Source organism: Microtus oregoni, unplaced genomic scaffold (genome assembly GCF_018167655.1).
Source record: "Microtus oregoni isolate MIOR12 unplaced genomic scaffold, Mior012 000038F_ref0000394, whole genome shotgun sequence".
NCBI classification, from domain to species: Eukaryota; Metazoa; Chordata; class Mammalia; order Rodentia; family Cricetidae; genus Microtus; species Microtus oregoni.
In genome coordinates, this window is record NW_024543097.1 from 2298838 (window position 1) to 2324823 (window position 25986).

The 25986-nt window shown below is 38.5% G+C and overlaps 1 protein-coding gene across 5 annotated transcripts in view; it reads left to right on the forward strand.

Moving 5' to 3' along the window:
* The window catches only part of Pikfyve (phosphoinositide kinase, FYVE-type zinc finger containing), an 87880-nt gene that overhangs the window by 57173 nt on the left and 4721 nt on the right, over window positions 1-25986 (forward strand). For 4 of the 5 annotated variants that reach the window (XM_041631808.1, XM_041631809.1, XM_041631812.1 and 1 more), the window contains 19 exons: window positions 108-208; window positions 1613-1684; window positions 2720-2891; window positions 6242-6420; window positions 7105-7218; window positions 7556-7664; window positions 7770-7924; window positions 8408-8498; window positions 11400-11460; window positions 12483-12620; window positions 13654-13774; window positions 15827-15922; window positions 17343-17426; window positions 18229-18326; window positions 20828-20992; window positions 22849-22908; window positions 23456-23632; window positions 24648-24751; window positions 25432-25560. In XM_041631808.1, coding sequence (XP_041487742.1) covers window positions 108-208; window positions 1613-1684; window positions 2720-2891; window positions 6242-6420; window positions 7105-7218; window positions 7556-7664; window positions 7770-7924; window positions 8408-8498; window positions 11400-11460; window positions 12483-12620; window positions 13654-13774; window positions 15827-15922; window positions 17343-17426; window positions 18229-18326; window positions 20828-20992; window positions 22849-22908; window positions 23456-23632; window positions 24648-24751; window positions 25432-25560 — 2226 coding nt within the window. The remainder of the gene's footprint in view (window positions 1-107; window positions 209-1612; window positions 1685-2719; window positions 2892-6241; window positions 6421-7104; window positions 7219-7555; window positions 7665-7769; window positions 7925-8407; window positions 8499-11399; window positions 11461-12482; window positions 12621-13653; window positions 13775-15826; window positions 15923-17342; window positions 17427-18228; window positions 18327-20827; window positions 20993-22848; window positions 22909-23455; window positions 23633-24647; window positions 24752-25431; window positions 25561-25986) is intronic. The other variant, XM_041631811.1, reaches the window with a different exon arrangement.

Here is a 25986-nt window from a genome sequence, read left to right on the forward strand (position 1 = left end):
TTAACTCTTCCCAGGCGGCTTTGTTGACAGAATGGAATGTGATGTAGGTCAGTGACCTGATAGCCATTGTGTTCCCTCTCAGCTGCTCTCCTGTCCTTGTCCTGCAGGTGGACTGCCTGAATCCTGCCAACCACCAGAGGCTCTGTGTCCTCTTCAGCAGCTCCTCGGCCCAGTCCAGCAATGCTCCCAGCGCTTGTGTCAGCCCTTGGTACGGTACTTCTCCCTGCCTCATTGCTACACGAGAACTAACTCCTGCTATTGGGTACATGGCACACTGATGGTCACATACCATGCAGTAGAATGTTTACACTTGAGTAACTGTGAAATTTGTTCATGGGGAAAAAATAGCACCTTAAACAAGAGTGAAGATAGTCTGAGAGAGAAAAAGAAATTTTTACTTTACAAAGGTTGCAAAGTTGACCTGCAAAAACTGGTTTATAAAAGCTAAGAGCTACATTTTGATTCTATCATGTGCAGTTTAGGTGAGTTTTCATGTTGAATAATTTTTATAAAAGCAGTCAGGCTTTTATCTTAGTGTTTGTAGTTTTGTTACTGAGCTATACTACATACTGGCGTTTTGTCTTAGTACATTATTCTTGGGAACATCTAGGTAAATTTATAGAGACAAATACATTTTATAATGTAATATTTCCAGTGATGGTCGCAAAAACCTTACATCCCTGTCTTAGGGTTTGTTTGTTTGTTTTGTTGCTGGGCTAAAAAACTCTCTGTTAAAAGCAACATAACGGAGAAAGGGTTTATTTGGCTCCCGTCCATCATGGCAGGGAAAGTCACAGCAGCTGAAGCTTAAAGTGACTGATCACATGAGGTCATCATTCAGAAGAGAACAAAGAAGGCGTGGTTGCGGGTGCTCTGCTCCACTCTCCTTTTCCTGCGGTGCAGGCAGCGGGGAGGGGGGGGGGGTCTTCCCACAGCAGTAACACGGCAGGAGAAACTTGCTTGTGCCATCTCCTCCACTCCCCGTGTGCACGTATGCAGCTTTGTGTGTGGGTGGCGGTGGTGGGGTTGGTAGCACTTATTTTCTTGAAACATGTAGTTCCAGGACAGCTTTAAGCCTGGCTTTCTGAAAGCCCATAGAATTTTTCTCAGAATTTAATGGACTCCTTCAGTAATTCTAGAAGAGGATACTGGTTTCAACAAGCACATGTTCAAAGTCTAATTTTGGGCAGTTGTGAATTCAGTTCAGTTCGGAGCCAGCTCCTTACTGAGTGAGAGCTGCTGCTCTCTACACTCGGTGAAGACAGGGACTAGAGGGCAGATGGGCACCACCCCACCCCCGCCCCCATTGTTGATGGGGAGTGAAACTGTGACAGATGATTTTATCTCTTCCTCATAAATCAGTTTTGTTCAATTTGCTTTTATGGTTTATGCGCTCATTAAATGATTTCTTAAGATATTAACGGCTTGGGAGTGGAAAAGATGCTATGGTGAGGCTAATCTACACGTGTTTGTCAGGGTGAAGTAAAACCTGTTCTGTAGCGACAATACATATGATTTGCTTTATTACTTCACTATAAGCATATAATAATTAGAATATGGTGGTCTTGGTGGTAATGTTGACATATTTCTAAGAAATGATCTCTTCTTTTAGGATTGTAACAATGGAATTTTATGGAAAGAATGATCTTACACTGGGAATATTTTTAGAAAGATACTGTTTCAGGTAAAAGCTTATTTCTTCCTTATCATTTATTTTTCTTTGCTCTTTTCTTTCCCTCCCTCCCTCCCTCCCTCCTTCCCTCCCTCCCTCCCTCCTCCTCCTTCTTCTCTTCCCCTTCCCCTTCCCCCTTCCCTTCCCTTCCTCTTCCCTCCCCTCTCCTCCCCTCCCCCCCTTCCTCTTTCCTTCCTTCCCCTCCCTCCCTCCCTTCCTCTTTTCTCCCTTTTCCTCCCCTTCCCTCCCCTTCCCTCCCCTTCCCTCCCCTTCCCTCCCCTCCCCTCCCCTCCCCTCCCCTCCCCTCCCCTCCTCTTCCCTTTATTTTGACAGAGCCCTCTTTATAGCCCTGGCTGTCCTGGAACTCACTATGTAGACTTCGCTGGCCTCAAACTCATAGCGATCTGCCTCTCATGTGCTGGGATTAATTATTATGCATTTTTGAAGCCCATAATTTCAAGCTAAAACATGGGAGTTGAATGTGAAGGACTGTTGATGGCCCTGACCTTTACACCACAAGTCAGAGCATATCTTACAGTGATTCAACTGGGAGCACTTAGTGCTTGTTTCCTTTGTTTCTTGTATATTTCAGAGGAGCTGTTCAGCTCCTCTGCCACACCAAGACTTTTTTGGTGTGTCTACTTTTACAGTGATTCAAATGAAAAACAGGGAAGACTTAGGACCAGCTTGACATCAGTTTATGATTCACTTGTTACCAGTTAAGTTACTCAGTGTGGGACGAGTAATTTAATGTTAGCAACCTCTTCCACAGGAAGTCCAGTCCTTAAAAATGTCTGGGTTTTACTGTTGCTTGACGCTGGGCATTAGAAGGTGTTTGACAAATGGACAGATGACAAATGCTTTATGGTTAAGACAGAATGTTCAGCTGCAGCTCAGGGCCCATGTGTCCTGTTGAGATTGTCCACTGTTGGTCATTACTCTAGAGGTGGTGTGTCACTTGCTTGGTCATGGCTCTGATTATTCAGTACTTGGTATATGTGATCCTCTGTTTCATGCTTAATGTGAGGATTCTCTTGTTTATCACAGGTCGTCTTACCAGTGTCCTAGCATGTTCTGTGATACCCCCATGGTGCATCACATTCGACGCTTTGTTCACGGCCAAGGCTGTGTGCAGATAATCCTGAAGGAGTTGGATTCTCCGGTGCCTGGATATCAACATACAATTCTCACATATTCCTGGTGCAGAATCTGCAAACAAGTATGTGCTGCTGCTGGAATATTTATTTCTATTTGTGAGGTGCTTTGGGGCATAGATAATCAATAGTATTTTGAGCTTTGTTATTTGTCATGATCTTATTTATATACCTTCTTGTGCTATATGTTTGACCTAATACTTTAGAAAACTTTACTTAAAGAATGTCATTAGCTGGGCAGTGATGGTGCATGCCTTTAATCCTGGAACTTGGGAGGCAGGGGCAGGCGGATCTTTGAGTTTGAGGCCAGCCTGGTCTACAGATCTAGTCCCAGGGCAGCCAGGGATACACAAAGAAACCCTGTCTTGAAAAACCCTATATATAATGATTTATGTATACCTTTTTCTAGTATAATATATTGAAATTATATTTTGAAAATATTCAGTTATTTTTGTTAATTTAGCTGATACTTAATCCTATCTGTGCTCTAGGAACTGTGTTGCATTTTAGGCATAGAAAGAGAATGAATATAAATTACTTGTAAAGAAGAAGACAGACTTATAAAGCAGTAACGATAGTATTTTAGGCTATTTTCCTAGCAAATCTGAGCTATATTAACATCTCTTCTAAAAACATGTAGATGTGGCTTTGTTGACAATGACCTGTATAGACTTTTGTATAATATTAGAAAATGACATGGAATCATATTTAATTTCTTTGAACTATCTTTTCAATCTCTGAGGGAATTATTTGATATCAGTATTATGATTTTTGTTGTTTGTTTTTTATTAAATCGATTCAATCAATTTTTAGAGAAGTGGTAGAGGTTTAGGTTTAAGGTTTATTTAATTTTATTTGTATATGTGTGTGCCCAACTGTACGTATGTGTACTGTGTGAAAGTACCTGAGTAGGCTACTGAGGACTTTAGATCACTTGGAGCTGTACTTATAGGTGGTTGTTTGATACCTAATGTGGGAATTGAACTGGGGTTCTCTGCAAGGGCTGCAAGTGTTCGTAACTGCTGAGGTATCTTTCCAGCCATAATCTTAATGGGGTTTTTGGTTTTTTTTTGATGTGTTTGTTGTTTTCATTTACTTTTATTTTACATGCATGCATATTCGCCTGAATGTATGTTTGTGTAGCATGTATATGCATATTTCCCAAGAAGATCAGAAACTGTAGTTAAAATGGTTGTGAGACACTGGGGGATCAAACCTGGACTCTGTGGAAGAGCAGCTTGTCCTCTTAACTGCCGAGCCATCTCCAGTTCGTATAACATTGTAAACATATACTATTCACTCATATTACAGCATATATGTATCAAAACTGCCTTCATTATTATCTTGATGTATTTTTCAGTGTGCTTGGGTTGGAAAGCTTTATAAGGATTGTAGATAAAATAGCAGTGTCTATTAGTCTGTTAGTATAGCACTTGAGGATGGTGACAGTAGTGTTCTTCATGTGCTGGGAACATACCGGCCTGCGGTGATTCATAGCAATGATCAAGTCTCCCGTACTTTCTTGTGTGTGTTAGTGGAGGACACGCTAGGCAAGTGCTTTATTTACCATTAAACTAGGTCCTAGCATCATTCTCATACCATAGATCGTTAGGTCCTCGTCCAAAATGCTGGTATATCAGTGGTTCTTACCCCTAATACAATTTCTCATATTGTGGTGACCTCCAGCCATGAAATGATTTTTGTTACCACTTCAAAATATAACAGTTTGATGCTGTTATGAGTTGTAATGTAAATATCTGTGCTTTCCAGTGGTCTTAGGCGACCTTGTGAAAGGGTTATTTGACCCTCAAGGAGGTTGTGACCAACAGGTTGAGAAACACTGTTGTAGATTGATTGTTGAATTAAGTCAATAGTTAAATTTTGGTCTTGTTTTTCATGCTTTGGTTTATGCATTTAAGATTTTTTTTTTAAGTTTTATGGGGTTATGCTAGAAAGGAAAACAGTTTCTGTTAACATATACAAAAAAGAAAAACTTCTAGTACAAGAAAAATTTAATGTTAAATTTTGTAAGCCACAGTAGTAGAAAAAGTGGGCAAAGGTCATGACAAAGCAATTAATACAAATGGTCAGTTAAATATGCAAATGAATTTATTTATTAACTAATTGAAGCATAAATGAAGCCAAATATAAATGAAACAAGTAAAATGCATTAAAAAACATTTCAGAGATGAATAATTTATAGGATTGGTAGGAAAGTGAGGGAATTAGTATTCTTAGTTACTGTTGTTCAAAATGTGTAAATCAATATACCTGTTTTGACAAAAAAAACCATTGCCCTTTGATTCGTCATTGCCCACCCTTACTGATTTATTCTAAAGGAACAAATATGGGCTGGAGAGATGGCTCAGTGATTAAGAGCACCGACTGCTCTTCCAGAAATCCTGAGTTCAATTCCCACCAACCACATGGTGGCTCACAACCATCTATGATGAGATCTGGCACTTCATTCTAGCATGCAGGCACACATGGAAGGAATGCCGTACACATAATAAATACATCTTTAAAAAAAAGGTCTGGAGAGATGGCTCAGTGGTAAAGAGCACCGCCTGCTCTTCCAAAGTTCCTGAGTTCAATTCCCAGTGACCACATGGTGGCTCACAACCATCTGTAATGAGATCTGGTGCCCTCTTCTGACCTGCAGGCAGAGTACTAAGAATACTGTATACATAATCAATAAATCTTAAAAAAAAAATTAAAGGAACAAATACGTCTCTTTTGAGTGTGTTTGCAAGAATGTTCAGCAGAGCATCATGCAAATAAGGGAGACCTGTCTATCTCAGATGCCCGTTAGTGACAGCTAGTGTGAGACCTACCCCATGGGCATGTAAAGGTTGTAAAGAAAGTAAAGCTATCCTCCTCACCCTCCCAGTGTTGTCGGGATGGCTGCTTGTTTGTCCCGGCTGCCCAGCTAGCTTAGCCCTGAAATAACCACACAGAAACTGTGTTCATTAAATCACTGCTTAGCCTATTAGCTCTAACATCTTATTGGCTATCTCTTACACTTTGATTAATCCCATTTTTATTAATCTATGTTTTGCCACATGGCAGTGGCTTACCAGGAAAGATTCAGCATGTCTGATTCTGGCGGCTCTATGGTGTCTCTCTCTTCTGCTTTCTTTCTTCCAGAATTCAGTTCTCTCTTCTCTGCCTACCTAAGTTCTGGCCTATCAGTCCAAGGCAGTTTTTTTATTCATTAACCAATACAAACAACACATAGACAGAAGGACCTCCCACACCATCCCAGCTCAAATCCATTTTGAATATTTTGTTTTTCCCCCAATTTTTCTCCCTCAGTTAGAATATGTTGTTTGTCTTGGAAAATAGAAAATACATCTTTCAAAAAACGAGATTTTCAGCATGTAATTTATTAAGTGTTTTCCTTTCTGAACTCCAGGTAACACCAGTTGTTGCTCTTTCAAATGAATCCTGGTCTATGTCATTTGCAAAGTACCTTGAACTTCGGTTTTATGGACATCAGTACACACGCAGAGCCAATGCTGAGCCGTGTGGTCACTCTATCCACCATGATTATCACCAATATTTCTCTTATAACCAGATGGTGGCATCCTTCAGGTAAGAAGGCAGGGAGATCTTGTATATTATCACCTGCTGTTTTCTTACTTACATAGCTCTCTGTTCACATTTTACCTGCCAAGTACTTCCTCCTTCATTCTTGGTTTATTACTTTTTTGCTGTAGTGCTCTGATAAAAATATCTTAGATATTTACAGTTTGTTTATTACCCACATCTTATTCTAGAGTTAGGAGGACAGAAATTTTGGTGCTATATTCTTGGTACTTAGAACAGTGTTTCACACACAATATACTCACGAAATATTTATTAATTAGAATGTATTTCCTTTTTAAAGCAGGGCCTTCTAGCCATAAACGTAGGGTGTAGGGTGGATGCAGCATTTCTTAGTCAATACCTCAGGTAGGAAGGACAAGAAGACTCATGAAGAACCCTAAGAGCTGGAAGGTTTACAGTAAAATCATTGCTGTTTTTGTAGCAGATGACCCTCAGAGGAATAATAATAATAATGACATCACAGTTCAAGGATAAAAAAATCCTCTCAGTATTGGGGAAGATATCTCTGGTGGTTGAAAGTTACTTTTATTTATTTATTTTTTGTCTTTATGAAACTTGATTTTATAGAAAACTTTATTTTTCTCTTATGCTCATTTGAATATACATATGCCCTTTATAAATTATTAAAATATTTTTTATTTTCTCCTGTTACTGTTTTTTTCCCCTCAGTTATTCTCCTATTCGGCTTCTTGAAGTGTGTGTTCCACTACCAAAAATATTCATTAAACGTCAAGCCCCACTGAAAGTATCCCTTCTCCAGGACCTCAAGGACTTTTTTCAGAAGTAGGTTTCATTGTCTTTGATCATCCATGTTTGCTTTGTCATGTTTGTAACCCATTGCTGATTTAGTTGTCAGGTTTACCCATATATGTAGTGTGTGCTCGGTGTAAAATGAAAAAGTTCAAGTAATACAGGAAAACCTCTCCAAAACATACATGACAACTTAAAATTTTGAAGTAATTCCTTTGAGGCTTTGTTGCTTTGCTTTGCAAAATTTCCATGTGATTATTGATAAGGTAGCTTGTTTTATTGATAGTTTTATATAAAATACCTTTTCTTCTAATTTCTATGAAGTGGTTTGATTTTAACTCCTCTAATGTGGTACCCTCCCCATTTTTAGAGTTTCACAGGTATACCAAGCTGTTGATGAAAGACTTGCATCCTTGAAAACGGATACATTTAGCAAAACAAGAGAGGAAAAAATGGAAGATATTTTTGCACAAAAAGAGGTAATTTGTTTCTTTTATAGAAAATACTGAAGTTGCTGACTTGCTGGAAATCGCTTTGTCTCTGTGGTGTCTCAGCTTATTGAACTTGAATCTATTGCTTTCCAGATGGAGGAGGGTGAGTTCAAGAACTGGACTGAGAAGATGCAAGCAAGGCTTCTGTCCTCCTCTGTGGATGCCCCTCAGCAGCTGCAGGCCATCTTTGAGTCACTCATAGCTAAGAAGCAGAGTCTCTGTGAGGTGCTGCAAGCGTGGAACAGCAGGTAAGGCTTTGTCGGGGCCTTCTTGACACTGCTACCAAATTTCTTCTGCCATGATATTTCAAAATTTGTTTTCTGGTTCTGGAGATTAAATCCAAGGCCTTACATTTGCTAGGCAATACTCTACCACTTAGCTAAATTCCCAGTGACAATATTTTAAATTTAAAGCTCTATTAATTATAGATGTTTTATTTTTTTAGTTATAAAGATTTTTTGATTTTTGTTTTCTTCATCCTTTAAAACATATTGCAGCCTTTACATAGTTTGTTATGATAAAAACAAACAAAACAAAAGGAAACAGCCCTCTTTGCTGTTTAAAATATGTGTGCTACTGAGTGAGATTGATTGGATCATTGTCCCATGAAACATCATTGGCTATCATAAGAATACAGTAGTGGCTTCATACACCTTTAACGTCCATTTCAAGAGAAAGTTTGTAAGTATAAACTGGAAACAAAACCATGTCCTTTCTGCCTGTGACTGTAGGTTGCAGGACCTTTTCCAGCAGGAAAAAGGTAGAAAGAGGCCTTCGGTTCCTCCCAGTCCTGGAAGACTGAGACAAGGTGAAGAAAGCAAGGTAATAATAAAGTGTAGCTTTGTCTTTACTGTTTCATTGATAAACACATAGTTAGTTCCATTTCTAACACTTTAGGAGTGGTAGTTTAATGCATAAAGTTTTCTGTCATGTTGGTATATTTTCAGGGAAATATGATCTTGATTACTTTTATATACTAACCTCAATTAAAATGATGTATTATAATTAATTTATTTGAAGTATTTGTCAAAAGGCTACTGTCCCTGATATACCATTAAGGATATTACAGAGGAATCTTGTAGGTTCTCAGCGTATATAATAGAGTTCTAATTTTTCATTTTCCTTTCTTTTAAAAATATGTTTGTTTACTTTTATTTTATATGCATAAGTGTTTTGTCTGCATGTCTGTATATGCACCTCATATGTGTCTAGAGCCCGCAGAACAAGAAGAGGGCGTCGGATCCCATGGAATTGGAGTTACAGGTGACTGTGAGCCATCATGTGGGTGCTGCTAACCAAACTTAGGTCTTTTGGAAGAACAGCAGGTGCCTTTAACTGTTAAGCCTTCTCTCAAGCGCTAGGGCACTTTTCTTACTGTGTAGTTTTGGGTGTTTGATTTCTGTGCTTGAATGAGAAGTTCTTCTTAAGGTGTCTTCCCTGGATCACTCGCTTCCCAACTGATTGCTTTCTTTTGCTGAAAACAAACTTAGTGTTCAAAAATGCGGACTTAACTGTTTCATAGTGGTGTATATGACTGGGTTCTTTATTCAAGATCCCACAGAGCTAAAATTAAGGGCTTGGCCAGGGTGTCTCTCATTTTTGAGGGTCAGCATGTTCTTCCAAGCTCCTTTAGGTTGTTGACAGGACTTGGTTCCTATAGTGACCAATCTTCTCTTGGTGGCTGCTGATGCTTACATTCCCTGCCCTGCAATCTGTTCCATCTTCTAGGCCTTCCATGCTGGTCCAGCTCCTCTTGAGCTTCAGATCACTTTGTTTATCTCTGACTTACACAGCTTTAAGATTTTTGTGCTTAATGCACTTGTATCTGGATTTCTCTTGGTTTTGTGGTCAGTTGACTTGGCACCATTATATTTGCAAAATTCGTTCACAGCAATACTTAGACTTCTGTTTGTTACAGTAATTAGAATAAGGGTGTATACACCAGAGACTAAACATTTTGGGGATCTTTAGAATTCTGCTTGTCATGCTGCTCAGATATCACAGGAAATGGTGCTAGTGTAATGGCCTTGTATCCTGACATCACAGGGTTTTGAGGACGGGGAAGGTTCTTTTCATGTCACCAGACTGTTGTAAAGAAGTGTATGAAGTGATGGCTCCACATACTGCAAATCATTTTAGAAAATTGAATGGTTATTTCTTTTTGTCTGTTAAGCGACTATTTAATAATTTTATTTCCTCTTAATACTTAGATAAGAATAACAGTTAGAATGATGGCTGAGCAGTTAAGAGCACTGGCTGCTCTTCCAGAGGGCCCAGGTTCAATTCCCAGCACCCACATAACAGCTCACAGCTGTCTGTAACTCTAGTTTACATAAAAGTGAACATAAAAATGTATCTAGTCCACATAAAAATAAATAAAAATCTTTAAAAAAGAAAGAAATACACTAGTACCCATGAAGTGATCTGCTTTTGAAAAGTTGAAAATTGACTTGAAATTCTGTTACACTGCCTTTTGGCAAATGGTTTTGAGTACCTATTTTTCTTTACGTGTTTTCCTAGCTTATATGGCATTCACTTGTGAACAACAGCCATAGTTACTATCTCGTAGAAACATTTGCCTCTTTAAAAAGATACTGATAGAAAACACATGAACCCAATAGAATTTAGTGACCCTAAAAAGATTGTAGAAAAGCGTAAAGAAGGCAGAGTTTGGTGATGGAGTAGGTAATAGTGGTGGGTTATTTTATTTAAATGACACAGAAAATTTCTTTAATATGGTAGCTCCTACTGACATGAAATGATTTGTAAGGGCTTGTAGTCCTGCTCATGTTGTCCATGGGTAATAGGACATAGACGGTTCAGTAGATGGCTGTTAGGAGAGGAGTGGGCTTACTAGACTACTTAGTGTTCCTAGATGTGTCCATGCCAAGGTGTGAGCTACTATTTAGAGCAATAGTCTCAAAGTCCTGGGTCCATGTCTGCAGGATATAGAATCTAGCTGTCTTCTAGTTAGGCAGACATTTAAGATAGTTCCGAAAATGTAAACCAGTGACACTTCTTCATTAGTGTTTTTTTTTTTTTTTTAAATTTTGGAAAATAGCTTTATTCTGCTTCAACTAGCTTTTATATTTATGTTTCTGTGTAATGGTGTTATTTCTAAGTGAACCAATAAATGCATACTTAGGAATGTACTCAGACTTAATTAATTAAAATGGCAAGAGCCACTTTAAATTATAAAGACATAATATTTTAGTGGAAACATGTCTTGAGTTCAAAAATTTCAAGATTCACTAGGTTAGACTGTAGTGATGAGGCAAGCAGGCCTGCTTTTCATCCCGCCCGGTTCCCACATGGCTAGCTTTACCCAAAATAATTACACAGAAACTGTATTCATTTTAAACACTGCCTGGTCCATTAGTTTCAGCCTCTTATTGGCTAATTCTCACATCTTTCTTAACCCATTTCTAATAATGTGTGTAGCACCACGAGGTGGTGGCTTACCAGGAAAGATTCAGCATGTCTGACCTGGCGGCTGGCTCCATTGTGTCTGCCTGGAGAGGAGAGGCATGGCCTCACTTCCCTTCTTCCCAGCATTCTGTTCTGTTTATTCCGCCTACCTAATTTTCTGTCCTGTCAAAGGGCCAAGGCAGTTTCTTTATTAACACAAAACAGAAGACTCTTCATATCATTAGACTACTTTTAAAGTGTGATTTTTTTTAAAAAAAATATATCCTTAAAAATAGCGTATTTATTTCTCTTCAGATAAGTGCAATGGACACATCTCCAAGGAATATTTCTCCAGGACTTCACAATGGAGAAAAAGGTTGGTCTTTATTTGTAGTCTGGTGACCTCTTGCTCTTGCATTTAAAGAGATTTTATTCTGTAAGTTGCTTTTTTTTTTTTTTTTTTTTTTTTGGTTTTTCGAGACAGGGTTTCTCTGTGGTTTTGGAGCCTGTCCTGGAACTAGCTCTTGTAGACCAGGCTGGTCTCGAACTCACAGAGATCCGCCTGCCTCTGCCTCCCGAGTGCTGGGATTAAAGGCGTGCGCCACCACCGCCCGGCTGTAAGTTGCTTTTAACTGCTAATGTGAGCATTATTTTCTAATACATGTGTCCATAGTAATTTTCCTCCTTATAGAACACCTACAATTCTTACTGGTCTGAGAGTGTCATGCAGTGTGTTATAGGAACATAAATTAGGTGTAGAGATGCATACAGTGGTAGTAAGGGCTGCCAGTAGGAAAAAAAGAAGAAAACCGGGCGTTGACTTCCTTCTTTGCTTATGCTGGTCAGGCAGCCTCCTTATTCTGTTATTAGGGTTTGTCTTGGCATGGTTAATTTATATTTTATGTTCTTAAATTGCTTTCTAAAATTTTTATTCTTCAGTAACTTAGTATCATTTTGGAAACTGTAGGGAAATTTACATAGATTGTCTGTTGAATAGAACTTACTGTTTGTTTACATTTTTCTGTAATAATTATAACTTTTTTTTTCTCTGTCAGAGTAAACATCTAAGTTTCCCCACAGTGCTGTTAATTTCATTCTCTGTGAAGCCAGATCATATGTAGGCAGATAATGTAGTATAAAGGAAAGGGTATTGTGTTAGGTAGTGGTCAGGAGGCATTTATAGTTTTGTCACCAAGATTTGATTGTGGCCAAATCATATAATCTTCCTGGATTTTTATTTCAGTTTTTATGGCATAAGTTACATGATCTAGATAATTTTCCAAAAGTTAAAATTCCACGTTTTAAGAAGTAGAAATACGATTTGGCATTTAAAAAAGTGTTATCAGGTGAAATGGACATCTTGTCTTAACTGACTCATCTAAGATGATGTTTCTCTAGAGGATCGCTTCTTGACAACCCTGTCCAGCCAGAGCTCCACAAGCTCTGCCCATCTCCAGCTGCCAACTCCTCCTGAGGCCCTGGCTGAGCAGCTGATGGGAGGGCCCTCCGACCTCGACACAGCCAGTGGCTCTGAAGGTAAGGTTCCGGCCACTGTTTACCCTGTTTCATTGAATCTAAGACTGAGATGATTCCTTGTTTCCTATGTGTCTCTGAAAAAGAAAACCATGGCTAATTCTTTGATGTGGTGCTTCTTATCCTTTAGAATTGTTTATGTTTGTTTAAAGTTCTTTTTTAAGGGCTGGAGAGATGGCTCATTGGTTAAGAGTATCAGCTGCTCTTCCAGAGGATCCTGGCCTCAATTCTCAACACCCACATGGCAGCTCACAACTCTTTATAATTCCAGTTCCAGGGAATTTGACTCCCTCTTCTGACACCTCCTTGGATACCGGTCAAACATATACACATGCAGGCAAAACACTCATGCACATAAAGAAATAATAAATTAATGTTTAAAGTACCTTTTAAAATACAGCCTTTCATGTTATCCCTTCCTCCATTAGCTGAACTGACATGCATCACTGTGTGTATGTAAATGTCCTAGTAAAACAGTATTACTCATTGTTCTCTACTTTTGGGGACATCTTTTTAAAGGTGTGTAAAGTGTATTATTATTGCTTTGTAAGTGAAGGAAAATTTTGCCATTTCTTTCCAACAGACATTTACATTATAGCAAAACCCATGCCTTGCTTCTCTGTTTTCTGTTAAGCAGTACGTACTGAATTCTGAACTTCGGCTCAGTTTACCGTTGCTTTCAGCTCAGGTGTAATAGCTAGAATGCACATTCCTGTGCTGCAGAGACAACACTGGCAGTTCATGCATAGTCAGACAGGAAGTCCCTATGGATCCTGTGGCAATAAGAGACCGCTGATCAGGATGCTCTGAGTTTCAGATGTAAGGAACTAAACATGTTTCTTGGAGTTAGTGCAGGGTTTACCTCACTGTTGCCATTTCAGTGTCTAAGCGACTTTCTTGAGCTAGAAAGTGAAAACCATCGTTTATATCCATGGTGCTCAGTATGCCTGTCTATAGTCTCAAGAGAAAACAGCAGACACTTCTCCTTTTATTTTTCCTGAATGTTAATGTGTAAGTAGACTATTTTTTGTCCTAGATGTATTTGACGGGCATTTGCTGGGATCCACAGACAGCCAGGTGAAGGAGAAGTCAACCATGAAAGCCATCTTTGCTAATCTGCTTCCAGGAAACAGCTATAATCCCATTCCATTTCCTTTGTAAGTATTTCAAGACCAAGTGGCTCTTTGTATGTGTGTATATGCAATATCCATGTGTATATGCACTATCAGGGCCTTTCACTGAACCCAGAGCTAGCTGATAGCCAGTAAACCCCAGTGATCTTGTCTCTGTCTCCCTTAGTACTGGAGACCACAGGCATGTGTGGTCATATCTGGCTTCTTATATGGTGCTAGGGACTTGAGTCATCTCCTCAGCCCACATTCATTTATCTTTAAAACACATATTGCTGGTTGTATATGAGTGCATTGCCACCCCTATAATTTATTTTAACAGATACTGATAAGGAGCAAAATGATCCAAGTATGTTTTTATGGTTTTTTTTTTTTGTTTGTTTGTTTCATTTTTTTTTAATGCTGTACTTGCTCAGACTGGAAAGAAACGCATGACGACTGTAAAAGCTTGTTTTTCTGCTGGTTGGCCTATGTGGCCATCAGATGCTGCCTTTGTTATGCTGGTACAAGTATATCCAAACTATGAGCCTTTACTTACGTTTTTATTCAGTAGTAATTTTCATTGCTGTTCTCTTGTCCCCAGATGGAGAGCATTACTCTTAGGAGCTCATGGTCTTGGGGAAGAGAGAGTAGAGATACTCAGACATGTAGGATTCACTACATGGTGTCTTGTATAAGAGGCTCACTTGGTCAACTGCAGGCCTAGCAGTCTGTTGTTCAATGTCTTTTGTTCTTCCTATTGGGAACAATGGCCGAGTCCTAGTACCTCTTTCTCAACCAGGAAGTTATGTTCTTTTTTGAAGAAAACTTTACTGGATTCTCCTTCTGTGCCCTAACTAACTAAATTAAGTCTCTGTGTATTGTCAGAATTTTTGTCTTCATGTAGGCCGCTATGATGAATTTTCATATCCTGGTTTGCTTATAAACAATACAGATGTATTTCTCACAACTCTGGAGGCTGGAGGATCACATTTGTGTCAGCAGGGTCGATTCTGATGAGGGTCCTCGTCCAGGCCATCCTCATATGGTGGAGAGAGCTCACTTGTCCCTTATGGCAAGGACACTGACCCCATGTATGGTGTCATTATTCTTGATCTAAAGGCCCTGTCTCCCTATACCACTACACTGGGACTTGGGAAACAGGACCTAACATTCATCTATAATAATTCTCTTGCTCACTCCCCACCGAAAGTGGTTGTGTTTACTTGCAGAATTGTTTCTTTACCTCCCTGCACTACAAACATACATGCTGGTTCTGTTCTGACAGTGTGTTTTTAACTATGTACATATACGGAAAGTGTGCAGATAGAACTTTTTCTCACTGTTGTTTTCCGCTACATTGGATAGTCAGTAAATGGCATCTAAGCAAAGTCAGGGACTCTACCTGATGGATCCCAGAAGTCAGGGGAACAAAGTTTGGGTTGAAGTTAACACTTGGCTTCCATGTGACTGCAGCAGAGCGACTCTTAGGCTATTGCTGTGGAGCTAAAGCACTATTTCTACCTAGCTTTTAGGAGGCCTCTCTGAGGGTTAGGATGGAACACCGGATTTTAGATCATTTATTGCATACTCTTTTTTTGAGACTAGTCTGACCAAGATCTTGGCAGTAGGTCATGCTTTGGAGTAACCATTTCTAGAACCCCATTTGAAACCTATTTATTTTTAATTTTATGTGTCTGGGTGTTTTGCCTACATGTATGTCTGTGTATCACGTGTATGCCTGGTGCCTGGAGAGGACAGAAGAGGGCATTGGATTCCCTCTGGAATGGAGTAACAGTTGCAAAGCTACCATGTGGGTGCTAGGAATCAAGCCCTGGCCCTAGTGTTCTTAACTGCTGAGCCACCTCTCCAGCCCCTAAACAAAAACTGATTTTTTTTCAATTGATTTATAAATATTTCTTTTTTCTTTTTGTTGTTTAGTTGATGAAGTTTCTTAGCATTTGCATGCATCTTGGCTTTCTTAATTATGCTTCTGTTGCTTATCATATGGTTGCCTTAAAATTGTCCTGAGATTTGATTGTACTGTGTTAATCAATTTTTATATTTGACTTCTAATTATATTCTTACTTTATTGAGCAGTGATCCAGATAAACACTATTTAATGTATGAACATGAACGGGTCCCCATTGCTGTCTGTGAGAAAGAGCCCAGCTCCATCATTGCCTTTGCACTCAGGTACTCTAAGCCTTTCCTGTATTACAGCTGTAAATTTCTGTGTCTGTCTATTAATTACCCTATTTAGGGACTGTTTACAATAAAATAAAGGAAAATGATTAAATGCAAGCAAAAATATATGTTCTATAGTCATGATGGTTTTTATTTTTGTTTGTTTGTTTTTTAATTTGAAAACCTTTACTCAAATAACGGGATTTGGCATGACTTTTAAGCAAGTATACTTAACAGCTAATGTGACTTGGCGTAGTATTTACTAACCCTTGAATATTCTGACCACGCTGTCTGATTGATAGCCCTGGTAACTCTTTCTGTGGTTAGTTGTTAACATAACAGTGAAACATACCTGTTTTACATTATCTGTATATCATCTCCTTTCTTCTTCACACACATACTGCCTGAAATTTTTCTACCTAGAGAATTCTATTTCTGCTCCTTGTTCCAAAGACATGTTTGGATGTATAGCTTACGGACTTGCTGTTTATCTTAAAGAAGCATTTCACCTTTAAAATATTTATACTAATATCTAAAAACCTAAGAATCTCATTCATAAAGCTATTTTGGCTGTGGGTGAATTTAATTTAAATAGGATCTGAGGTGCTTAACTAAAGTTTTCCTTTCATTGTAAAGTGTAAAATAAAAAAATTCTTTTTATGTATTGATTATACAAAATGTCACATTTATTGAAAAACATTTGGTTATAAACAAAATGTGGTGCATAGATATACCAGAGTAAATAGTATAGTTGTATGTGCTTCTACCTTCGTGGAGGTTAGCGTTTTCTGTAGATGAGAGTTTTTCACTTTCTAAGAGTCTGTATAATGATTCTTTTCTTTGTGCTTTAGCATTATGAAGATAATACTTGCTTCTTATCTAGTTGATTAATCACAGTCTGTCAGTAGATATTAAAGGCACAAAAAATATAGCCATTCTTAAGGAAGCAAGTGTTCTATCTGAATTCATGTTTCAATATTTTAGGAAAGTGATGCATACTAATATTCCAGGCTACTCATCCAAGAATCAGATTTTGAACCTTTGGAATGTTATTTTTTTTTTTTAATTAGATCCTTTAAATAGAAAATCACTTTCAAATTTCATTACTCTCTGTTGTACTAAGTCTCAGTCTTTCTTATTTTAACTTATCTGTTCATTTGATCCAGAGAGTTGTAGGTAGGCTTTTTTGGGGGTAGTTGTGTGAGGGTTGTTGATGGCCATTAAATCCAGGGCCTTTAGAACAAGAGCTCTCCCACTAAGTTACATCCTAACCCTTTTACAGTGGATGTAGTTGATGAACTGGTGAGTTAAATATGGACATTTACAATGATTATGCTTCTATAATGCAAAATTTATTTTAAAACTTATGTTTTATTGTTAAAAGAAGAGCTTAATGTTTTAACACTTTTCAACCTATTTCTGCCCCAAGTTGTAAAGAATACCGAAATGCCTTAGAGGAATTGTCCAAGGCAACTCTGTGGAACAGTGCTGAAGAAGGGCTTCCAGCAAATAGGTGAATAATGACTGAGTAGAATCTCTCTAAATTGAGCTATGTCATCATCTTCTGTATCCTTGGACCTTATTCTGTGACAGCATTCATTAGCACACAATCTCCTAGGTTCACATAAGTCATTTCGGCTAGCTGTTGGACAGCACAGTTCAAGTCTTGTAAGGTCTCCACAGCCTTTAGTACATAGTTACTGACATTGTTGTGATGTGTCACTATGTGCTGTGGATTAAAATTTGCAATTTTTTAAATGATAAAAATAAGAAGCTGTTTTTTTAAAGAAAAAAACCAGTAACCTGTAAAGTTAGTTGTGCTACTGCTTGGCTTTATAATTTTAAGTGTTTGTCAAGTTCTATAGTACTAATAAACCTAATATTTAGAAAATAAATACTCAAATCAATGCACTTAGCATGTTCTGTGTTTTAGACAGAAATTGCCATAGGCTTATCCTTACTGAAATAAATTCTCCTGCTTTACTGACCTAATAAAATTTAGTCTGAATTATCTTTGCAATTAAAGTAAAAAAATGAAATTGATGTAATTTTGTAATTGACTTATTATAGTTCTAACAGTGTTGGGGAAAATTTTATAAAAGTCTATTGTTTTGTACATTTCTGTATACTTTTCTCGATCTAGTATTTTATTTTTTTAAACCTAGTAAATATTTCAATATTTTTTGTAACTTGTTTTTATCAAAACCATGAATCAGATTTTTGGTATTGTGGGTGGCTTTAATTTAGGAATTAGGATGCTTGCTTTATTCTAACTGAATATCTTCAAACTATTTTTTTCTTTGTTTTCATGGTAGTGCTTTAGATAACAGACCAAAGAGTAGCAGCCCCATTAGATTACCTGAAATTAGTGGAGGACAGACAAACCGTACAATAGAAGCAGAACCTCAACCAAGTAAGATTTAAGTTTTTATTACATTTATTATTATTATTATTGTTATCACTATTACTATTATTGCGTCTATGTGTGTGTGGAAACCAGAGTCAATCTGATCCTTCCACTATGTGGGTCTCAGCAGTCTTGCTCAGGTTCTGAGGCCTGGAGGCAAGTACCGGAACCACTAAGCCATCTCACAAGCTCTAAATGCAGACATTTCTATAATTGTTCTATTTATGATTTGTGGAGGAAAACAAAAGTGATAAAAAGTGCCATCTGGTAAGAATTGCTCTTTGAAAAATAAACTTTTTATTTTTATTTTTTTTTTAAAAATCCTGTTTTATAGATGTTTTGCTTCTGTGAGTCTTCTGGAAATGCAGATTCAGTTCACTGAATTTAAAACATGTAGAAGCCCTTGGTGAGAAGAAGGATCTGTCTTTCTTAAGCGTTCCACCTAAAATATATACCCTAAGAAACAATAACAATGTCCACGCTTTTAAATTTTATGCCATTATTGGTGAACTGACAACTTTTTTGCTATTGTCTATTAAGCTTTACCATACTCTCATAAGAATTGTCTGCTGCATCCATGTTTTTAGGAAGGGGGCTACGATTTAGACTAATTCTCTTGCTCAGGACTAGACGGAAGTAGAGCTGGGGCTTGGATGTGGCTCATGTTCAGTGTTTGCTGATGCTTTGTGGTTGGTAGGACCAGGAAGCTGAAGTGACTGCAAAGCCTTACGAATGCAGCAGACAGTTGCTGGTGTTGATCTGCCCAGTGACAAGAGGGGATTTTTTTATTTTTCTCATTTTCTTTAAATTAAAACAATATTCCAAATTTGTGCTGAAGCAAAGAGAAGGGTGGTGTAGGATGTATCTGTGCTCCTTTATTATTAGGGTGCATCTGTGCCCTACAGACTTACTTGTCAGGACCCAGGCTTGGAGCCAGCCACCTCTGACCCCACAGAGACTGAGGAAGTCAGAGCTCCAGAGTCCTGCTGTGTTTATATGAGCCACCATCCAGTTTTTTGGGTCTCTACACATGGTTATCCCCACAAAAATTGCATTTCTGTTAGCAAAGCCTTATTATGCACCAGTGGGTATTAAGCATTTTTATGATTGATACTCTCTGGATTTTGTAAGTGATACTGTTAGAATCACACATATTAATATGATGAATGAAATTTAAAACTGTAAACAAAAAAGCAAAAGTATACATTCTTGTCATTCTAGAATACTTTTTAAAAATTTTATATATGCTAATTTTTTTAAGATTTTATTTTTTGTGGCTGGAGGAACGGCTTTATGGCTGAGTGCACTGACTGCTTTTTCATAGATGCTCTTCTAGATGACGCAGGTTCAGTTCCTAGCACCTGCATGGCGGTTTACAGCTGTGTCACTTCACTTATAGGGGACCTAACAAAATACCAATGCACATAAAATAAAATGAAAAAAATATTTTATTTCTACTATTTTTTTCATGTACATGTCTGTTTACTTATGTATGCTGTGTGTGTCTCCTTGGAGGACAGAAGAGGATGTCAGATCCCTGGAATTGGAGTTACAGGCAGCTCATAGTTGCCTAACATGGGTGCTGAGGACCAAACACAGGTCTCCTGGAAGAGCAATGTGTGCTGTTAACTGCTGAGTCCTCTCTCCAGCACCTGTTTTATTTAGTTATGTGTGTGTGTCTTTGTAGGGGTGTGCTTTTGGGTCTAGGTGCCCATTGAGTCAGAAGAAGGTATCAGATGTACAGCTGGAGTTACAGGCAGTTTTGAGCTGTCTGGTGTGGGCGCTGGGGACAGACCGTAGGTCCTCTGCTAGAGCAGGATGCTGCTCTTAGCTGCTTTGTTGTCTTTCCAACCCCCTGTGAAGTACGATACCTAGTTTTTTCTTTATTTATTTTGAAAGATTCTGTGCACAAGATGTTTTCCTCTGTTAAAATACAGAACACAGGGACTGAAAGCTGGCTCACGGGTTGAATGCTGGTGTTTCTTCCAGAGAACATGGGTCTGATTTCCAGCATCCACATCATGACTAACAACCTTCTGTTACTCCAGTTCTAGGGGATTCTGGCTTCTTCAGGAATTCATGAATGTGGTGTATGTGATGCAGGCAAATTGCCATATGCATAAAAATAAGAAAATAAATATTAGAACAATACAGAGTGTAAAAGATACAAAGATGTTACCTTTAGTTCTGAATTCTTTTAGCTTATGAAATTGTTTCATGTTGATTTTTACTGCAGTGTTTTAAGAATGCTGTGATAATTCTTGCTATTGCTTAACCAAGAGTTTTGTCTGGCTTTCTGGAGAATTTCTCTCATTTTACTTCAACTAGCCGAACGTTTTTGCCTTGTTTCTGATGAGGGTGCTCACTGACTTACAAACGCATCAGCATGTGGAATTAAAACCTGTAAACAAGAGTATCTGCGTAACGCAGACCATTAGCTTCATGCCTGGTTACTGCCACCGTTAGTGACCTACCTCCAAGTTAATGTGTTACCTTTTACTTTTAAGCCAAAAAAGCTTCAGGAATGTTGTCCTTCTTCAGAGGAACGTCAGGGAGGAGCCCTGATCTCTCTTCTCAGAAGAGGGAGACTTTACGTGGGGCTGACAGTGCTTACTACCAGGTGGGGCAGACCGGCAAAGAGGGGACGGAGAGCCAAGGCGGGGAGCCTCAAGGTATGCTAAGTGGGGTGCATGGCTTATTTTTAGTCTTCATTTATTTTCTTCAGTTTTGTGTAATAGACCAGGAACAGCATGATACTTGAAGAGTTCATTTGGCTTCAGAGGTCTGCAATGTTATTTTTTGTGTGCTAGAATCAGAAAACTTTAGTGTCCATACCTATAAAGAAGCAAAAGCAAAGTCTTCTAAGGGCTCAGTGGCATTATACATGTAAACATAATTCATAACATGGATTCATCTTTTCATTACCCATTATCTCCTCCACATGCTTTCTTCTTTCCCAGTCCTGTAAGATGGCTGTTTATTTCCTAGCCAACAAACTGTTAGTCATTGATTCCTGCTGGGAAAGGAAAATCAGTTCTTGCCAATGGAGTGTCTCTGGGTTTATCACCCACATACTAGGGCAGGCCCCATGCCCAAGAGTAATTGGCCAACAGAAAGCAGATTACAGACTCTTTGTTTTTTTTTTTTTTTGGTTTTTTGAGACAGGATTTCTCTGTGGCTTTGGAGTCTGTCCTGGAACTAGCTCTGTAGACCAGGCTGGTCTCGAACTCACAGAGATCCGCCTGCCTCTGCCTCCCAAGTGCTGGGATTAAAGGCGTGCTCCACCACCGCCCGGCTTGTTTTGTTTTTGTATGTGTGCATATTTTCTCTTAGGATTTTTTTGTCTTCTTAGATTTTTGTTTTGACTTTCATGTCTTTTTTTTTTTTTCCTTTTTGAGAAAGAGGGCAAGAACATGAGAGCTGAAGTCAGGTGGGTAGGGAGGAGTTGGGGTAAGGAAAAGAATGTGATCAACATATATTGTATATAAAAAAGAAAAAAATCAAAACTGCAGATTGACTTGGTGGTATACAGATATAATCCTAGCACTCAGGAGGCTGAGGCAGGAGGATTTTAAGTTCATGGCCAGTTTAGGTCACCCTATTTCAAAACTAAGAAAAACAAAACAAAAACATAGCAACTGATAAATTGTTTTTACATGTTTAATATTCTGTATGTTACTGCTGGTCTGTAGGTGTCTGTACTGTGCTCCTTGGAGGGATATGAAGGGATATGAAGCCTAATAAATGGTTCTGAAATGTGAGACTTAGGGGATGGTTTGTTCTTTTAGACTTTAGGATGTGTTTCGTATTTATAGTAAATGTTGTAATTAAAAAAAAAAAGTGGCGTGAGAGAGAACTCAGGTGGAGGGAGGGATATTCTGTTGGGGGACAGTGGATGGGAAAGAAGGCAGGGGACGGGGAGACCAGCTTCTGGGGACAGTATTAGCAGAAGAGAAGAGAGAGCAGAGAGACAGACAGAGACAGAGAGAAAGAGGGCAAGACGGGAGGTGGGCAGGGCCCTTTTTTAAAGGGAGTGCAGTAAATGTGCACAGGAGATGCCTATAGTGGCTGCAGCTGAGGACGTATACCCCAAGGTCAGGCCTTACAGACGCCTGAATACTAAAGTAAACATAGTGGTTCTGGCCAGAAAGATGAGTCTAATGCAAAAAAAGAAAAGACTTTAATATATCAAAGAAGCATATATATATGCGCCTAGAAAAAAATCTTTCGTAAACAGGGGTGAAGAGCCTTGGGAATTCTTGGTGTAAAAGCTTGAGTTTACTTTATTGCTGTCACAGAAATCACTTATATGTAAGAAAAGTGATCCAATCGGAAATATTTAAATCCCAGGATAGAGCATGCATTTTTATTGTAGTCATTTACATAATTTGTCTGTCTAATGCATATTTTATAGTGATTTGATTAGGATATTTATATTATTAATCTGCTAACTTTTGTTGCTATATTTGGAAAAAGGACAAAATGAAGTCTAATGCTTTGCTTTTATAAATGATATTGAATCTTTTAGATGAGGTAGATGGAGGAGACACACAGAAAAAACAACTCACAAATCCTCATGTGGAACTTCGTAAGTGTGCAGTTAACATTTTGTCTAACTAAGATGTGTAACTTCATTCTAGATAAATGTCCTGATTTTCTTTTAAATGAATGTTAGGGATTGGTATGAGTTTTCAATTTATAAAATCTGTATTATTTATTTTCTTTATTTAAATTGTAATTTATAATAAATTATACTTTAATTTCTAAAGTTGAAATATTTTCTTACTATGTAGTTGAGAGGCGCAGAGCTTGACATCATTGGTGTTTATTTGGGGTGGGGATGACATGCTCGCCCAGCATGTTTTGCCCTGGTTTCAGTCCTCACTGCCATATGGCTATGTGCTCATGAGAGCTGACGTTTAAGAACTGCTTTAGAGATGCAGTGAAGAAAATACAGTCCCCGTGTAAAAGCAGAGCAGAGCGCAGTCGATGGTCAGATGGTATTCCCATAGATGAAGCTTGACACAACACAGTTGTGATTGGCCAGATTTGTACTTCATTATGTTTGGTACTTGGAGAGGTAAGAAATTTTCTGTTTATATCCTTTTTTCTTTTTAATCTTTTCAACTCTGTAGAATTTTCGGATGCAAATGCCAAGTTTTACTGTCGGCTGTACTACGCGGGAGAGTTTCATAAGATGCGGGAGGTGGTTCTGGGGAGCAGTGAGGAAGATTTCATACGCTCCCTTTCTCACTCCTCACCCTGGCAGGCCCGGGGAGGCAAGTCAGGAGCTGCATTCTACGCCACGGAAGGTAATTCTGTTTACTCACTAGTGCAAACATTTGCTGTTCTTTGCCTTGAGATGGTTTACGACACACTTGAAGTGGGCATTATATATTCACTGTTGGCAAACAAAGTCCTCTAGGTTCTTTCTGTTCCTGAGAAGAGTAGTAACATCTTCAAAGACTATATAGGCTGAGACATGGTCTGAGTTTTCAGATCTATGTGGAAACTCCATTGGTTATTGTCTATAACTACACTCCAGATGCCTGGCAGACACAGCCTAAGGGAGGGCAGATTTATTTCAGTTCATGTTCAGCTCCTGAGTGGTTGGCAGAGGGAGCATGTGGTGGCTGCTAGCCATTCACATCATCACAGACAGGAGGCAGAAAGTGAGGCTGGGGTAGAAGAAAAGTCTTTCTCTGTTTCCAGCTGGGCCTGCCTCCTAAAGCCTCACCCCTTCCGTAGCAGGGTCAGCGGACTGAACAAGCTTGAAAGCATGGGGCTGGTGGGGGATATCTCAGATTCAGACCACAGCAAACAGCCTGGGGGAAACTCAGTTGGGTGCCATAGAACTGATGATAGAAAAGGAACAGTAGAGATGTTTGGCCAGAATATACAAAGGCCAAGTTCTTTCCTATACAGGCTTACCTAATAACATAATACTCACCGAACACAAAATTATTGAAGACAGTGTAGATTTGTGACTTCATAAAAACTTTAATGACTTTCAAGAGTTATTGAAGTAGCAGTGGAGTTAATAAGCATTCTTTGAGAGTTATAAAAAGTAAATAAATGAATTTATGCTATGAATTTAGATTTGAGGGTAGATTTGAGTAGTGGGTGTTTTTAGTCCATATAATCCTTAGGACTCTGAATATTTTAATTACTTGGTAATTGCTCTCTGATCAAAATTTTCAGAGTGTGGTTAAAAAAACCTCGAAACAGAAAATAAACAAGTGATTTGTGTTCTCTGGAGTGATTGCTCTTTCATTTTATAGCAGACAATATGTATTGTGATGAATAAATGTGGATTTCTTCCTGTAGATGATAGATTCATTCTGAAGCAGATGCCTCGTCTGGAAGTTCAGTCTTTCCTGGACTTTGCGCCACACTACTTCAACTACATCACAAATGCTGTCCAGCAAAAGGTAGAAATCCTGAATCTTGTTTGCAGTTACAGTGCATTGGGCTTCAAAAAGCTTTCTCTGTGGAAAGATAAGAGCTGGGTGTGCCTGGAATCTTTTATTCTACTGTGATGTGAAGGAATGCAGAGTCTTTAGATATCTGTTTTCCCTACCTCTGCCATTGAGGAACCCTGTAACCTTAAACAATTAGCTTTTGGTTGGTGTGTACATACCTACATACATATGTAAGTTAATATAAAATATGAGACTATTAGGTGTCCATTTAAAGACATAGTATTTTTGTTGAGTAATGAGGAGGTACTTTCCTTATAGCAAAACAGTAGCTTGGGTTTGCTCACTTGTCATTGATCAGTGACCGTGAATATTTAATGAAGGAATTATGAAGGGTTTTATGGTTGTTGTCAAGTAATAATGTATTGCAGATTATTAGGGTAAATAATGTTCATGTGATGATAAAGTTTTTGAATTTGAACAGCCGTGAAGGACTAGCTATCCTGTTGTATAATTTAAGGATCTACTATTGTTACTGGCATGCAACTTCTGACATTGAAGAATTTCAAGTACCTACTCCTGGTATATTAGTAGAAAACCGTTCTTGGCTATTACATGGACAAACCAGATATTATATGACTTAGAGATAATCTTATTTTGGTAATAGTTTATTTTGATCTCTTTTTGACTAGAGGCCTACTGCTTTGGCCAAAATACTTGGAGTTTACAGAATTGGTTATAAGAACTCTCAAAACAACACTGAGAAGAAGTTAGATCTCCTTGTCATGGAAAATCTGTTCTATGGGAGAAAGATGGCACAGGTGAGGACATCGTCTGTTAGTCAGTAGTGCACATTTGACTGTGAGGACATCGTATGTTAAGTCAGTAGTGCACATTTGACTTACTTTTGGAAGAAGGAAAAGTTGGTATATATCTCATTTTAAAATTTAACATTTCATATTTTAGAATCAGGTAGTGGGTGGACTAAGAAGACAGATGCCCTCCTACCGTCTTAACTTTAAAATAGAATTAGCTGAGCCCTACAGAGATTGAGCACCTGTCAGTCACTTGGCTGTTTTTAGACTTCATGTTGGTCTAGATGTTGTGAGAGTGACACTCCTGCCTGCTGCCGCTGACTAGGCACCTAGTCTAGACTTCATAGTGCTCTCTGAGATGCTGCGCCCTGACCTCCTTCTAGTGTGAAGACAGTGTGTCACTGAGAATGTCCTTGTCTGAGAACACAGACT